At 32.4% G+C, this 19,156-nt stretch overlaps 1 protein-coding gene across 1 annotated transcript in view; it reads left to right on the forward strand.

Moving 5' to 3' along the window:
* The first annotated feature begins 365 nt into the window (after nt 1–365).
* The window catches only part of LOC124358112 (protein croquemort-like), a 43,694-nt gene continuing 24,903 nt past the window's right edge, over nt 366–19,156 (forward strand). Inside the window, exons 1-2 of the mRNA XM_046810406.1 lie at nt 366–413; nt 18,853–18,996. Of these exons, the coding sequence (XP_046666362.1) occupies nt 366–413; nt 18,853–18,996 (192 nt within the window). The remainder of the gene's footprint in view (nt 414–18,852; nt 18,997–19,156) is intronic.

Below are 19,156 nucleotides of genomic sequence, written 5' to 3' on the forward strand. Positions count from 1 at the left end.
TATAAAATTTCTTATGTAGCAGTATTACTCTTTTGTATATTTCTTATACAATAAATGTTATCCACGTACATATTTGTAATGTTTTTGTATAAACTAACCTTAAATGACATATCGACTATATTTACAAATACAAATTACTAACACATTTATAAACTTACCTTATTGTAACGGCAAGCATTTCCATAGGTTGGATGGAGTTTCCTCATGTTTGTATCTTTGTTTTTGCAGCTTAGCTTTCAGTTTGTCATAAAGTTCATCATATGATTTGATTGACATACGAAAGTAAGAAAAGAATCTTTCCTCACTGTTCCGCAATGAATTGAATAAAACTTTGAAGGACCCAGAAGTATGTCGATTTTGAAGCAATGGGTGAATCCAATACCGCCTATTTCTTCTTCTTCGCCGTCTCCACAGTAAGTACATGGCTAGCACTTTAATTCTTCCGCGGTGTTAACATTTCAATAGTTGAGCATGTACTGAACAGTCAAAACATGGGAGCGCCGCACGGCACGCGCCGGACGGAAACCGACCTCGTGTGAAAACATTCAGCTTCCCAGGCGAGCGCCGCGCGGCGGGCGCCGGATCGTGTGAAAGAGCACTTACTCTGCAAACAACACAATTAAGTGTCCCACTGATCAATACACGAGTGGCTGCTCCAGAGTCCGGCATGTGTCGCTAACAATAAATACCGATCGTTTGTACATGACAAGAATATTATTTTATTTGGTACTACCAGCATTAATAATTGTACAAAACGTAACATTAATTTTTAAACTCTATTTTTATCGTAAACAGAATTGAGAACAATAAATTTTACTGTATAATAACGTTCTACAGAGTACAGAAAACATCGTTTATATTACATTTGGACAACCCCATTGAGCGGCACATCGCCAAACTCAAGTGTTCTAATTTACTTCGCTAAACAGTTCAATTTCATATTATAGCATGGGTTTAGAAAGACGATACCCATTAACAATTTCATTAGTAATCTATTCACTTCAACTAAGTAATTTTACTATAAAGAAAACTACTAGTGATACTTATGAAAAATCCAAATAAAATTATTAAACACTATGACTTTATCCTCTGAAACCCTGACACCAATTTATTAACTAGACTAAAAGGGTTTTGTTTATTGTTCTTATTCCATGGACACAAACAATAAATCAAAGTTCAAAATAATTATTGAAAAATGTTAATGATTAATTTAAAATGTAAATTATTACATGTATTATTAAACAATATACGATGGTGCTACACCACGTGTCGAATAACCGGCTTCGCTGAGGTTCCATCCAAAATTTACATACAAAATGCATAATCAAAATGTTTACATCGCTCATGCAGACAAAATAGGAAATATGTTGGCCTCCTGAGTGCAAAATTTGAAATCCTGTAGCTTATTTCATTCTCGAGAATAATCTATAAAATATGAATGAATGAATGAATGTTTATTCCATCAACTGTACATGAAATACACTTAAAATTAATGACAATAGTAAAGCACTAAACAGAATTGTTTTGAAAAACAATAGTTTACTAGTTATCTAGCTAATATATTACTTAAATAATTGATAAGGAATAAAGCCTGCATGGGCATTCAGCCTGTGCGCAGGCTTCAGTTGATCGTCCGCCACGATACCTTAACATGAAGAACTTGATATCTTTAATAGCATTTAATAAATATAATGTGCTAGAATTTTGAACATAAAATTTATAATTTAAAATAAAAAGAAAAAAACATGATTTAATATGAGAAGTGGCTTTTTACTTTTAGTAAAAAAAATAATTCAGTGTTAGTTTATCTATAATAATGCAACGGCATCATATCATTGTGTTTGGCCCAGGGGAGATCAAGTCAGCATGGTTCTATGTAATAATAGTGTAGTAGTGTGGTGTGTACTAATGTAGCGTCTAGTAGGAATGGTAGTGTAGTGTAGTGTAGTAGCAGTAGTAGTATGGTTTAGTAGTAGTATAGTGGTCTAGTGGTCGGGTGTAATATTATAAAGTGCCTGAGGATGGGTGGTGCAGGTCAGGCCGCTCGGTAATCTGCAGATATAATTGACTCTGCTTATGTGATACCTAATTGAAGTAGCCATTGTTTAACTCTATTTTGAAAACAGGCAAGGAGGGTGATTCAAAGAGACTGCATCTATTATGATGAACACGAATATTTCTATATAGAATGTTAGATATATAAAAGGGGTTTTTTGTAGAATACTCTTTACGTAACTGTAAAGTAACAGTCCTAACATTATGCGCATATATATATATATATATATATATATATATATATATATGTTAGTTCGTTTCAAGACATAGTGAGAAAACATATAGACATATATACAGACAGAAATAAAATTCTTCCTGTCCAACGAGATTGAGTGGTTAGCGATAAGAGCTAAGCTAATAAGACATTGGCGTACAAAAATGTTAATTGCTGTTTATTAGTATGCTATATTGTCACGTTTTCCATATAATACATTATATCACTTCATAATAAAGCTTAATCTCGTTCTAGTACTCAAACCCTACTCACATTCGTTCTAAAACAAGAATAAGCATTGTAAGTAGTTTTGCGACATTTCAAAATTATAACTGAACAGTGTTTATTATAAGAGACTACCACTCACTTCTACACTTAACTGTCCTCGCACTAGCCAGACTACCGACCAGTAGAACTTAGGGCTTACTTTAAACAATCACATCACAAGATCAAAGTATTTCTTAGCTTACCAACAAAAAATAGTTTAATCCTACAGGTTCGTTGAAAAATGTTTGAGTTGAAATTTTAGAGGTGATTTCTGCTGACCCTTCAGATTAGTTGCTGTACTTTATAACTTTTCTCCGTTGTTTTCAGGAAAAGGTACGCTCTAAGTCGCGCAACTCCACAATTATAAGTCCTACTACCGAAATATTTGGATCTATAAATAGTTGTTATGATCGTGTCAGTATTCTAGATCAATAAAATACTCGATTAAAATGTTTTTTACCGTAGTACGTCCACAACAGGGCTATTTAAGAAACTTAGATTATTATATATTCAATTTAAATAGTTACATACCTTTTTTTAGCTAAATATTTTATTATTTATACTCCCTCCACTACCTTACACAGTTCAGAGCAGACCTGCAACCCATTCTCATTCGTATTATTCATTTTGTAAATTTTACAATACAAAAGCTTACCTGTTTGGTGTGTGTGTGTGTGTGTGTGTGTTTCAGAACATTTATTCAAGTCATAATACATTTTTTAGATATTTCAATTTTACAGATCGAAATGCAATGACAAAACAAACTCATTTCTAACATTAAAGCCATCATAAATACTTTACATTTAAAATGAAAATATATTTGAATAAAATATATGATAAATTGCAAGATATTATTCCAACTTCAGACGTACTTCCAAAGGAAATATCAGATTCCAAAACTTACAACAGGACTAACTGTCATTTTTCCCACGTCTATTCACAGTTTTCAACTTTGAGACATGTTTGAGAAGAAAGTTAGCTAAAGTTTCCAGGAATAAGTCTGCAATACGACTTGGCTCTCAGATCTACATTATTTTACTCTTTGAATGCATGCTACTGAAATTGTTCTCACCATTCCAAGCACGTAGTAAAAAAGACACTCAGTGCAGTCAGTTGCAAAGTTTATCAATTGTAAGAGCGAAACTTTGAAATGTGTGTTATCCCACAGCTCGTTATTGGTGTCTACACTTGTGAATATTGGGAGAAAATACCACTACACTAAATAAATACTAACATTCGTGTTATTAGTAACTGGACCATTTTCAAGATATGGCAATAGCCAATAACAAATCTCATGATGTTATTCAGAAACAATCGAATACAAGTCAAATTCATCGTGTTTCATGTAGTAAGTTTACTTGGCAACCGGTATAAAGAAAAAAATTCTATCCTCACTGGATCACCCTTTTTGTGTTAATCGGTATAATTATTTGTCGTTTAAAAAATATTATTTTAATTCCACTTGTTTTAAAGAAGATAGAATAATAACGTAAATCAAATATAATGGAACAGATAACATTAGGTTAGTATTAAAATAATTGAGAATTGTAATTACAAGTAAAATAAATGTCTAAGAATAACATAAAAGTAAAGATGTATATTTTCCACTATAATTAAATGTTTTCTCTACAAAATAAAAGTTCTACAATAATATGATATAAATTTAATTTTTATTTTTCAATATAAGAGTGAAACCAATCATTATTTTTTCAATCGAAGGGCTTATTTACATTTTGCTTGAGATCCGTATAGGTCAGAATGAAGTATTGAATAAAATTGACCAATCCCACTAGCTTAGATATAATCATGTAAGTAATATTTAGCATAAAATTTGCTTGTAATTTAATCAGTTCATGAACGTGCATAGCAGCCGTCGTTTTTTCTACCCGAACACTAAATCTTTGCGTTCAATTGCAAAGATTGTCGATCTCAAGCAACACACTCGTACTATTCCACCGTATGAAAACCAACTTATAGAATAGAGCTTATAGAGCTATTACGAATTTGATTCTTAATAGAATCTGTTAAAATGGAATACATGTACATACAATGACCTCTATGTGTCTAAGGTCGGCACATTATGCAGTAACACTAATATTGATGTTGATGTCCTTTTCAGAGTTAGTTCAAGGATTGCAGCCGGCAACAACTTGCTGGAAAAACATACAAAGTTCTGAGTCAAGCCACGTCCTTTATTGAAGGACAACATATTGACTCCACCGGCTGTCCTGTCAAAACAGCTCCGGAATACGAAATCAAACCTTTTTGTACAAAAACTTGCTTTCACAACAACGCAGTAAAACATTACCAACCTGTTATTAAAAACCTATAACTTGTTTATTAACCTTTAACACAAAATAACTAATTGTAGTTCTATGTATTATTTATTTTGAAGGGAAAAACTGTTACTCTGGCCATTATTTTCACCATTGACTAAGACGTATAATCAGATGTCCTTTTAATTATGTGTGAGAAACTTCGTCGGTGTGTGTGTGTGTGTGTGTGTGTGTGTGTGTGTGTGTGTGTGTGCGCGCGCGCGTGTGTAGAAACATGAATGCTTTGTTAGTGCTATATTGCAGCTGCAATAATGTGTATATAACAATATAACAATGCTCTAATGACATCATATCCGGCTTTTATATGCCACTCATACCGTTAACTAGAGTTATTAAAATTGTGCATGCACCGATGTTCACTGTAATGCCATTGTGAAGTACAATGAACAATACTAATGACGGTAGTTTTCAGTAGAGAGTTTCTAATAAATCATTAGTGTAATACGCCGAGACACCAATTACAACAGACTACATGCTAACTATGATAAACAAGGACTGAAGAGGGTGTTGTGTGACTGTTATAATTAGTAATATGTATTGTCAAATTTATAAATTATAATTGTCTGCAGAAATCATATTGACAAATATTTTAAGACAAAACATGTTATAAAACGTGTATATACAGTAAAAAAAACTAAATAACATTTCAAGTACTTGCACCTGACTCCTTCTTTAGGAATCAAAATATAAAATATAATGTTACTAATGCAAAAGAGATTTTCAATGAATATGATATAATTAAATTTGTTAAAAAATAATTTTAACATCAAAAGAAACTAAAACACAACCGAAATATAGAAGCAAGTACAGAATAAACAAGGGAGATACACATCGGAGCAGCGAGACTGTCGGAAGCAGCGAGACTGTGAAGTAGCTAATCTTACGGACAATAGCTTGTGTTTCGGTTAAACATTTGCTTATATAGCGTACAACTTTTTACTGTATCTGTCTGTCTTCCCGCACATATCTAAAGATCAAATTAACCTATAGACATAAAAATTTTGCATGAATCTTCATTTCTGCATAAGCAACTCTGAAATTAATGATCATGCATGTCGCTTCATAAGATGTACGGGATTAAGTTAAGCTTCAGCAAACATTTTTTTACTATGGGTAAACACGATCGCAATGAGAAAACACAATAAATATATTTGTAAAATGTCAAACTGAGTAAAATCGTAAGAGTATTTTAACATACAACAAAATAAGTCATGTTGCCTGAAAGATATTTACTATAGACTAAGTCACTCTATCACAGAAAGTAACCCACGTTTCTGGTTATATTTCTCTTGTAGATCGTATGCGTTGTTTCTATCGCAACTCCATTTTTCTATACAAATCAGCATATAACGTGAAAAAGTCACATCAAGATCACAATATCTTTCGTAAACTTTTACCACTCATCACATCTGGTTTTTCATGCTATGAGTGTGGTGTTTTAGCTGGTCTCATGATGTTTCAACAAAATATTTTCGCCCTGCCGGTAACATTGAACAGAAATAAAACTGTGCACAGGGATAAGTAGGACAGGAACAACAGGATGATAGTACAAACTTCATTGACGGTTAGATTCCGTTGCATGCCCCCAACGCTTAAAACTTTTTTTCAATGAACTTAGAACGTTATAAAGCGATGTAGTTGAGTAACAGAACTAACATTCCATCAATCAACAAGCATTTACAGATATTTATCTTTCTCAAGAATCCCGATTACTGCAGGCCGCGCGGCATTACATGATTATTTAAGTGTTTTACCACTGTACATAATTACCTTTCCATTACAATTCAATTTAATATTTCTGATCAGCTCCTCTAGAATTTGATATTTTACTGATAGGGTACTATCTCGAGGGATGTTTTTCTTTCGCTGACATCAGCGCGGGCTTCGGCCGGAGGCACTCGCATTTTGGCTGGCGGAGTGTGATCAAGAATAAAAACAAGTGTTTGTGTGTGTTTTTTCAATAAAGAGTTTAGTTTTTGTTTGGTAATGTTTGTTATGTTGAATTTTTGTGTTTGGAGAAATGAAGGGGTGTGGTTGATATAATACGTAAGTACCCCCTTTTCTTAGCTATTAACCAATTATAATTCATTATAATCATCCGTATAATGAAAAATTAGCGTTGAGGGCATAATTGTTAGTTCTGATACTCAACTCCATCGTTTTATAACGTTCTAAGTTCATTGAAAAGAGTTTAAGCGTTGGTGCATATAAAGGAATCTGACCTCATTGTACTATGGAGGACTTCTATTGCGATCATAGCAATGGAAAATTAGGCCCAAACTCGGTGAAAATGTGTTCTGAGAGGATAAAAGTACTGTGTTTTTTCTCTGGATATATACTCAGATTGCTATCAATAAAATTATGATATGAATGTTTGTAGTACTTAAGACTTCCTGAATTGAACATATTTACTTACTTTTCATTCGAAACTGTTCTCGCGTATTTAAGACTTTTCAAGAACTATGTAATCTTAATAGACGTTTAGTTTTTATTATTGTATTTTTATGTATATGTCTCCATTTAGCCACATCGTTTTATTGCAATATTCCTTCGGAGTTCTTATGTGAATAAATTTGTTTTTAATTTTTAGGAGTATTAAAGTTATTTGTCTTTAAAGTGTCGTCTTAATATTTAAAATAGCTGTTATAGCACTCAAATTTAGGTTTTAGCTTTGTACATATTTTTATATATCTATCTCGAACAAGGTTTAGTATACAAAAGAGTACATTTTGCAACTAGTTAGCAATACTTAAAATTAGCATTAAATTCTTTATCTTCAATAATTTTACATTTCTAATTAAAAAGATAGTGTGAGTGGACCGAATGGATTATTTCCTTCCGCGTGCAAGGACATTTTAAAATATTAAAACCATTAATATGGGTCAAATAAAGTCAGGAAATATCCTGATCAAGTCTATTTTTTAACTCAGGGTAGAATAATATCTCAATGTATTCTTCTAAAAACATGTTTTGCTATCATTATAATATATTAAGCACATCAGAGGACAAGTTCCCTGTTAACAGGATCTGATGTATTCTCCCTTGGGAGCAAAGCAGGACAACTCGAGAGGAAATGGAAAGTCGTTTAACAGTTTGTCACAGTCACTGTAACTCTTCTTTATTTATCCACTTCGATACTACTAACGGAACTTGGTTTGGATCTACGAGCACACTTCAGAGAGAATAGAGTTTGTTTGTGTTTGTTTCTCAATTAATATACTGTTGTATAGTTATATAACTAGCGATAAATCTCAAGAATTAATGAAGGAGTGTTAAACTTAATTTTCTTGAACCGTAATAATTGTTAAGGACACGACAGGTCCTTCCTCAAATCGCGTCATTGTCTGTCTGTCCGTATGTGCAAATACTGTGTAATAGAAAGATCGTAAATACTTGAAACGTGGTATACAGACTCCCTCTTAATTGAAGGAAGAATTTATTTTGGGATTTAAAGGGTCAAAGTTCATCAGAGTTACCGGCTAGGAGTCACTAAACCGGGAAAAAGTTACAGTCAGTTCGGTAGAGAAAGACCTTCACTACGTTCTATCGCATCCTTGATACTCCTTTTTAACGATTTATAAATGATTCAACAGCCTTACGCCGGTAGATAACTGGTGTTCGCATTAATACTGTATTATTTTCAAAAAATTATCTGTTTCTCTCTTTTAAGAAAATATTTACTTAAAAGTAGAATATCTTCTAATAACATTTATAAATCTTCATCACAAATTTTTTGAGAGAAATATCTTTATTTTTCTAATCTTGACAGATCCCAAAAACCACATTCCACTAAAGTATTTTTGCGGAATGCACTGTAATGAGATATGTGCATTTGACTTTTGTTTTTGTTTACTTATTCCTTCATCCACCGTTATCTTACCCAATCCATAATAAAAGTACAAAAACATGTTCGTGAACAAAGTTCACAAAGTGCTGTTTTTAGGGGTTAAAACAACTGTTATTATAAAATTGCATAATAGTTTATTTTAGTTTGGTTATTTTCCGTATAATAAGGAGTTGAATTTAACCAACTGTTCATTCATTTAAAATAAGTAAAATAATAAAGTGCAATTTAGATATTATATTTTTGTTCCTCCTATTCACAATTATTTAGCATTAACAAGTTGCAATTTACCAGCACTTGTTATCTTGTCATTGTCTGTCTGTCCGTACGTGCAAACACTATGTAAATAGAAAGGTCCTAAATATTTGAAAATTGGTATGCAGTTTCTCTCAGTCTAAAAATGGATTTTGATTTTGGGATTTTAAACGTTAAAGTACAATCAAAGTTACTGATCAAGAAAGTCACTAAACCGAGAATATATAATATTAAATATTAGAAAATGTTAAATTATTGTATTGTCCTTAAGTGCTTGAATCAGTATTATAACGAAGATTTCAAAGACTAAGTTATTATTTAATTCTAAATTTAGATTGCACCAATGATCAAAAGACCATGTTATGTAGTGCATTTGAAATCCTATTTAAACGTTGTTATAAAAACTACCTTATATTAAAAGCTGTGATAAGGTAATCGAATCTAGGTCATTGAACCAGCATAATTTAATTGGGGAAATAAATAAATTAGACCGGAAGTGAATTTAAACGACCGGAACAGACTTCATATTGGCCACAGTAACCTTTTAGTTTGTACGATATACTTTCGTATTTGGGACAAAAAGGCAAACTCTGACTATAACAATTGAAATTTATAAGTGCTGTTAGTTGACAATTTTTTTTTTATTTTTTGATATCTTGAAAAACAACATATGTATATATTGTATAGATACATCAAGCAAATAAATTAGACCGAAAGTTAATTTAATCAGCCACTGACTATTTTTGCCTCCAGTAACTTCTAAGTCATACACAAGTTATATATTCTCTTCATCTCAACAAAGAGGCAAACCATAGCTATGCCACGAAAAATATTAAATCAAAAGTAAATTTTAAAAAGCAGAAATAAGACACTTTATGATTGAAAATGGTTTTCGTTGGTATATATTTCTTTGATCATGGTACAAGCAAACTCTATATTAGTACCTACTTGAAATATCTTAGACAAAAAGTTAATTTAAACAGGCGGAATTTGATTCTTGTTTGTAAACCAAATTAGTTTGTGAAGACTTATCTACATAAAGAAAGACGTGTTCTAAATTATTTATCAACACCTAGCAAAAACCATGAAATCTATATTTGGTACATACCTTCATATTGCGCCCTAGAGGCTCACGAAGGAATGACTTTTCTTCTACGACAACAGGACTGGTAATAAAGTTGTGACAACTTCCATAAGACTAGATCAACTGTTCTATGTAAACATTATAATATTACAACACAGTCATATGTTTAGTTAAATGTATTTAAGTAACCATTTTAAATGTATTGACACTATAGTCTTGAAAGCATAAAAAAAACATGACATCTTATTACAATATTTTCTGTAGTGACTTTTGGAACTAAAAGCTGTGTGTGAACTAAAAACGTGTGTGTGTGTGTGTGTTGTGTGTGTGTGTGTGTGTGTGTGTGTGTGTGTGTGTGTGTGTGTGTGTGTGTGTGTGTAAACGGGAAAACAAGAATAACTCAACAATGGTATTAGAAGTACCTTTGACTGCATTAAATTACAATAGTTATAAGTATACACTTGTTGACATATTTTCTTGATCCTAGCAGCATGGCAAACCCAACTATGGCATAAAAAATACAGTTCTTTCAAATCAGAAGTAGTCATCTACACACTGAGCCTAAAATAAGAGCCATTAGGTATTTAGCTTATAATTTGAAGCTGTTAATAATGGAAAAGAATATGATATATATATAAAATATAACAATATTGGACTGTCTATCGGTATATCATTGTCCTTTAATAATTTCGCGCTTTCGCCTTTTTGAAAAAGGTATACCATATAAAAAAATAACACAGCAAAACAATGTCCACCACAAGTTAAATAAATAAATAGATGTATAATAAATATAAATAAACAAGGAATTTTTTGAACATGTTGATTAACATCCCAGAAGAGAAATATGAACAGAAAAAAGGATTTTAGAAAAAATAATACATAAGTAAAATAAAACACATATTATCATTTCATTCTTTTATTTTTTATTTTTTGTCAGTTAGGCGTCCAGCCACAAAATTATGTAGGCCTACTTTTTGCTGTTAAGTGGCAGATTTTCAAAAATTATCTAGAAAAACATTTGAAATGCGCATTTGTCCAAAGGAAAATATCCTTCAAATAATTTATAAATAATCTCAAAATTAAACACTCTAATGTTCATAAAATCCATTAAATATTGGTGATCGTAAAAATTTTATAAACTTAATATATTTTCCTGGTTTGAGGGGGTAGTGTGCTATATAAAAACAAAATAATATTACTAAGAACGGCAACACATAATAATTCTTGACATCTTCACCGAATTACTAAAGAGCTTAATTGTTACAAAATACCACCCAGGCTAAGTGTTTCAGTAAGAAATACCTAACCTGATAAAAAATCTTTTGGTACGACCCCCAAAATTGCCACCTACTGACATTCAAAAATTTCAAGAAAAGAAGAAATAGTTTTAAGTGTCAACCCTGTTTTAAAAACAAACGATTTGTAACACTTGCAAAATTATAAAATCCGTCCCTGATTATTTGAAATATTTTTGTATTAATCAGAGTGAGAATAACATCTCACATCCTGAAGGTACGAGGGTTGTTCAATAACAGACGGAGACTGTGGCCCTGGGATTTTCTCCCATACTCGCTCTGATAAGACATGATGCCAGGGTTATTTACAATACCGTTTGATGACCCTCAATTGGTTTTAGCCAACAGGACATTGAATTGGCTTTATCTCTATCACAAAGCCATCAGTTGCTCATTTGAACAAGATCAACTTAGGTTAAGTTTGCCTAGTAGCTACTCCAACGTTTTATCATGTCCAATTGATTTGGGCATGTTGAAACAAACGAAATTACCGCGTATGTATAAGTAATTTGTGTTATGACTCAATAATAAACGGGCGGTACCTAACACTTATGAAGACATAAAGCAACCGGCTTTTGGGGATGACGCTCAATTGTCTCGTCGCTTCCTGGATTGTTCGCTGGGTTTCAAAGATTTTAAGGAGGGAAAGAGAGAGGACCCAGAGTTGCAGGGAGGAGATGGTGCCCCAGTTACCTGCTGGCTCACCTTGAGGAAATCATCATATACACGCCAGGCGGTGGTCAATGAATTCAAAAACCGGACCGCGGGAAGTCTGACACCGGTCGTCAGAGCAGATTGCTGAACTCCTTGACCATACTCGGGTAGGTAGTTGGGCTCAGCAACCCACAATATATTTAAAAAAGGACAATCTTAAACATGTTCTAGAGTTTGTGTGCTCGTTGGATTCTCTCGGTTTACTCACACCTGAAACAAATAAACAAAAACCGTGTGTCGAATGGTTTAGCCTTGAGTGGAAAGGCGGTTGGCGTTGAAGAAGATAAGGGATTGGGAGTGGAAGAGTAGTAATCACTACCACGACCACTTGCTGATGAGTCCTGGGTTTTATCAGTTTCATGGACCATCCTGCTAATAGAAAAATCTCAAAGCACTGAGTGGGTAGTAGAAAATACGAACACGTGGTCCCGCAGTGTAGGAGGACTGTTTTAAAAATATTAAAACCATTAATATAGGTAAAATAGAAGTCAGGAAAATATATTCTTAATTCAACGTTTTTTATAACTCAGGAGTAGAATAACATCTCAAATGGTATTCTTCCAGAAAACATGTTTATTTGGCTATCATTATAATTTATTGAGCACATCAGAGGACAAGTTCCCTCTTAACAAAATCTGATGTATTCTCCCTGGGGAGCAAAGCAGGACAACTCGAGAGGAAATGGAAAGTCGTTTAACAGTTTTGTCACAGTCACTGTAAACTCTTCTTTATTTATCCACTTCGATACTACTGCAGATCTTGGTTTGGATCTACGAGCACACTTCAGAGAGAATAGAGTTTGTTTGTGTTTATTTCCCAACTAATTTACTGTTGTATAGTTATATAACTAACGATAAATCTCGAGAATTAATAAAGGACTGTTAAATTTTTACTTTCTTGAAGTGTTATATTTATAAGGACCCTACAGGCCATTGTTAAAATCATATCTTTGTCCTATCCATCTGTCTGTCCGTATGTGCAAATGCTGTGTAATAGAAATATCCTAAATACTTGAACTTGGAACACAGGTTTGGGACAGAGAAAATCAGCTGACATAGCAACAAAGGAAACCGTAAGTCGCATATCTCTGCTGTATTGGAAATTAACCATTATAATACAGAGTGATTAAAAGTTCATTTTTATTGATTTTAAGTGCTCTGCGTATGTAAATTAATAGGTACTAATTTTTTTATTGTATTGGTTCATTTAAACTATTGGCGCAAGAGACATACAAGGAAAATGAAACAAAAACTTCAAAACTATTGGGGTGAATACTTTTAAATGTTATTTCCTTTTTTGTTTCCTTAAATTTTTTATTACAAATTCTTTACAATACTTTGTTTAGTAGAGATCAAATATCAGTATCACCGTTACTATCATTACGGTTGTCACTTCCACCATGCAAAAATATAATTCCATTATCTGCAGTATAAAAATTTTAAGGAAGGAATATCGGTAACTTTGTTTAGGAATATCTACTATAAACTATTGATATTTGCCAAAGTCGTAAACTCTAAACCTAGACCTACTCAGAGTAGTCCACAGTACAGTAAGTAGTGACCTTTCAGCTCTTAGTTCCGAACTGTGAGACCGTTAAATTCCTTGCTGTTTCCTTGTGTCTCTTGCCCCCAAACTAATCTAACTTTGTGTAGATAAACGTCTCTGGTTTACCCCAATTTTGGAAATATATGGAGACCACTGTGAATTTATAGTCTTACATATATCGCTAACTTGCTGGCAGAAAGACGCAACTAAAGATATTTAAACTTAAGTGGAGTATGAAACAATGAGTTTAAAGTAGTCTACTACCTGCTGAGATAAGTGTGGCATTATTTTATTTTCACAGGTATTGTACTGAAAGTTCCGGATCAGTATTAGACAGATATCCAAACTTGATCCTAAATCCATAAATCAATAGCCCACCTACAGGAGTAGTCCATCCTAATATTATTATAAATGGGAATGTGAGTAGGATGGATTTTTTTTCTTTCTTGCGTAAACTATTCAATGATTGGCATGCATTTTTATAACTTTACGGACTCGGAGATATAGCTCTATTCTGTTTTTTTGTTCCTCTTGGCTACGCCCCTGTTTACTCAACCAGTGAAGAATCCCATCTTTTTCTCTAAAGTTGTAAAATATTAATTGAGAGCCTGTCAGATGTAATCTAGTGTTCTGTGTAAACATTGATTTATTACAGCACAACCATATGTGTAATTAATTAAACAACTATTTTAGATTATAGATATAAAAGTATTAGTTCGGTCTATTAGATATAAAAGGAAAAGTTACTATACAACTTTTACTATATTTTTAAAGACTATTATATAACCCCTCTTGAATGTCTTTTACAAGAAGTAGGCTTTTCTGAACTGTGATGTATATATTATATATATATTTTATATAGATATATATATACATATATTATATATATATTAACATATATATATATATATATATATTTTTATGGTGGGAAGCAAGGAAAATCAACTATTGGTAAAAATACTAAGAGCAAAGTAAATTACAATGGGCATAGATACACAATTTTTGACTATTTTCTTGATAGTTTCAACAAGGCAAACTCAACATTAAAATCAGAAATATAATTTATTCGAACCAAGTAGTCATATATGTGCAACGCCTAATAAATTGCGTGCAAAGAATCTGGTAACTACTGGTAGTGCAGATATTAACAGACAAAGTAGTCTACTTTTACTATACATTTAAATAGTATGAAACCTTTTAGTCGTCGTTTTTAGGCTTCTGATAGCTGTGTATGATTTTTTATCAGGGAAAGGGCCAAATCAACTACGGAAAAAATACTAAAATCTGAGTTAAGTAGTTACCGTGTGTTACAATGTTTAGTAAAAAAATCACTAACCAACCATTCGATAAAACAAATTAAATTTTAAAAAAACAAAACCAACATTACAAGAAACGATAAAAACAGATTGATATAAATAACCAAAATTGTAACATATCAACTATGCTGTTTAGCAATAAATTTACTATGCAAGTTGTTTATTTTTTTTAATCATGGATCCCTTAATAGGGAAAAAGCTAAACAGCATAATGTTTCTACAAAATACCATTTACTCTTAATTTGAGTTATCTTTATATCCGCAGGTAATTGATTAAGGAACACTTGAGTCCTAGATAAAAAAAAGGAACGGCCAGGAAAAATTGATCTATTTAATTTTGGCAGACGACATTTTTCATTGGTATTAATACGAGTACTATAGTTCTAATCGCTTCTGATATTTCCACTCCTTACTTTTTTTTAATTGATGATTGGAATTGTAATATTTCCATCTGTATAAATAGATGAAAATAACTCTTACGCTTTAAAAAAATGTTTTACGTAAAAAATAATTGTGTAATTCTGTGTTTTTCAAGAATTTAGTACAAGCATGCGTACAGTCTCGCAAAGAACGTTTCAAGATATAGATTTAACATCAAAATTGCCAAACAGATTTATAAACTTACGTACAGAATACAGTAGCTTTAAATTCAGTTTTAAGTATTTATATTGATTTTGAATAATAAATTGGTTTTATAAATGTTGCTTTAACGTCAACTGAGCTAAGTGGCATCTTTGAAAACAAGGTCGTTTGAGGAAAATAAACAAGATAAAGTGAGGACGGAGTGGTATCGAACGTCTGGATATATGGCAGTCAGGGTCTCTCTGACAGTAGTAATGGGATTGGAATAACCGCCATATGTATCTTATGTGACCGAAAATAAATATTTCATCTTACAATACCCGTCAGATATTGAAAAGTTTCACATATTCTTCAGCTAAAATAACATGTTTAAACTACATCATAGTAACTAACATATTGGCTTAATAACAAAATGAAAAGGGTTATTTAAGATATATAAGATATTCGAGCTATCAGATATAACTGCGTCTAGTCCAACTAGAGAAGCATTAAGGAATCTCAGCCGAATCTCATTCACTGACTACACCATCAATTAACTCAGTGTTCCTTATATAAAAATTAAACATCATACACAATTTGTAGTTTTGTTGTTTGTAAGTTCATTTTCAAAGCAGAACGAGATAAAAAAAATCCAGCCACTGTATATTTGTGTATAAGATTAAATTCCCTTGCTATACTTTTCTACCCTTTTTCTCCTCCACTGGTCAAAATACTCTCTGTGAGTAAGAGAGTTAAACTTTCCTCCCTTAATTAGGAAATAACTAACTTTCATATCTTGGACTTTCCGATGGTAACTCAAAACTTAACATTCCTATGGAATTAACAGGTACTTAATGACATACTTAATAATGCTCTCATTTTGATATAAAGAAAATAGTTCTTAATATAAATCTAAATATAACATAACACAAAATATACCATACCTAAAATGTAACAACGTTCATTTATAGCACAAACAGCACAAACCGATAACATAAAACAAATGTTTCATTCATGAGATGAATTTCAAACATGAATGCACTTAAACCATATGTGGTTAATTATAACGCATTTTACAGTTAGACTGAGAAAATACTTCTAAAAGCTTGCGGTTTGGTGGATAATAATACAAAATGTAACATTAGCAGTGGTTCACAATTAATTATGGTCTGACTATTAATTCTCTCTTTGATAACCACTAAGTAATTATATTGGTTATTTTTAGTGTAATTGAGTAACACATTAAAATGTTTAAGAAACCAATAAAAGTTAAAATGTTTTCCCAATCCGTTCGCTATTTTCCTTGCTATAAACCAAACTGCCCAGGACACATCTTGTGATTTTTTTTCTGTTAAAAGCTCATTGAGTCCGAACACGTGAACTTGATCTTCGGATATGTCCGGCTGACATAGACAGACGATTGTACGGAAACTACAATTTTACATTCTTCCGGAAACAAAACAGAAATTCTACCAACCCCTACTGGCTTCAATTGGCGCTCAGTCAAGATCTCATGGATAGACATGCACCCGATCATAAAAACTCATTCTTCTCTTGGCCCATGTATAAATTTCAGTTTTCATGCACAATTTGAAGTCTGGGATGAAATACGTTGTCCGAGATATATTAGAGGACACGAGCGAGGATCTAGATGTGATGATAATAAGCAAATAATTAAAACGAAGAAATAGCCACTAGGCTCTAATTCACATATTGTTTTCTATACGCTCCCACCCCAAGCCAAATGGTATAAGAGTGTCCATACGAACCACCATCTAATTTTGGAATGTTGCTTATTAATGAAATGAAGGTTAGACGAAGCTATTCTCAGGGTATCATGCAACTAGGCTAACAAACGGAATTTAAATGTATTTTTACAACCCCTTCTGAGTGATTAGGCTTCAAGTAACGGCTTCAGCCAGTCTACAATACAATAAGTTATGGAATAAAACACTACGCGTACTCCTCGATCCCTAAGTTTTTTTCAGTAATTCTATTAAAACACGATTAAATTTCTGAAAACAATGGCTATCTGACATAAATGTTGATTTTACTTTAAACAGTTCATAGAAGGGGCAGCTTGACCTACCTTTATAAATGTGTAGATACTAATTTATAATATCCTTGGTTTCTTTTCAATAAAACGGGGTAAAGAGAGAAATCACACCAGTTTAATTTCCATAAGAAAAAATATACACCAGTTATACATGGTTCTTCCATAAAGATATGTTTTAGAAAAAAAACACAATTGTTTTTATTTTTATAACCTGATTTTTTATCCTAGATTTCAGTATATTATATTTTTAAAAGAAATTAACTAAAATTGAATTTGTTTGAAACAAACCTATTATCAACGTTATCTTTTCAATGTATCACAAAATAAAAAAGATTGCCTTAAAACTTCATATCGAAATTAATCATAAATGAAGAATGAAAATCTTGAAGAGATACGTTTTCTAAATGTATTACAGTTCATGGTATATAACTCCTGTTCACGTTTGATCTTCAAAATAAAATACTAATATCATGAAATGGGTTTTCATATCAATTTAAATAACATAATTATAAATTTGGTACTTCGTTGGTTTAACCTTTTAAACACATAATACTTTTAAACTTCATAGAGCAGAATGATTAACGATATTGGAATAATTAATAACTTGAAAGGGCAAACATAGTGATACAGACATTATATCGGAACAAATTGAGTAACACAACCCCCACCCCCCCCCCCCCCCACCCCCCCCCCCCCCCACCCCCCCCCCCCCCCACCCCCCCCCCCCCCCACCCCCCCCCCCCCCCACCCCCCCCCCCCCCAAAATATTTTAAATAAAAATATGAATGATGCAGTTCTTTATTTGTATAATTTTAAATGTAATTGTACAAATTATATGAATAAAGTTGTTATGAATTTGAATATGAGTATTTTTATGGAAACAAAAGTTCTCTGTTATCCGATCCATATTTTGTATGTAAATTGGATCACACTATCAACAAGAATTTCTACGAAACTCTTATTATATATAAATTATATATACTTATATATATATATATATATATATATAATATAACATAAATTACCTTTATTAACAAATGGTGGATCTGAAATCCAGTGGCATATTTATGATTTGAGTTAAGAAGGATCCAGCAGCTGTCCGTCCGTAAGAGATGTTTTGTTTTATGAATCTGCAGACGTTGAATGTGGCAGACCACCTTAGGAGTGTTGTTACTCATTACAGTCTCAAGATCATTCAGTGTAAACCAGCAGTGAAATGTTACTAAGATTTGTTAAGATCATGAAGCAATGTTAATGTTTTAATGTTCATTTCAGTTTAGAAGTATAAACTGTGAATCTGCTTTGTTTACAGTGAGCACCACTCCAAGCGGAACATAGTGTGGAACGACAACAGCACCATCACATTCTTGAATCGCAACGAGTGGCATTTCATGCCAAATATGTCGTCTGGCTCTCTTTCTGACATTGTTACCAACCTCAACACTGTTGCCATGGTATGTCAGAGTAAGTCCGTAGACCGTACATCTATGTGAAAAACTTACAACATGCATACTGAGAATGCCAATACTTGGAAGATAAGATTGAATTTTATTCAATCTCGTTAAATGTTTAGTTGAAACACATTGAGGTTTCACGGAAGGCTTTAAGGTAGAA

Source organism: Homalodisca vitripennis, chromosome 3 (genome assembly GCF_021130785.1).
Source record: "Homalodisca vitripennis isolate AUS2020 chromosome 3, UT_GWSS_2.1, whole genome shotgun sequence".
Classification (NCBI taxonomy): Eukaryota; Metazoa; Arthropoda; class Insecta; order Hemiptera; family Cicadellidae; genus Homalodisca; species Homalodisca vitripennis.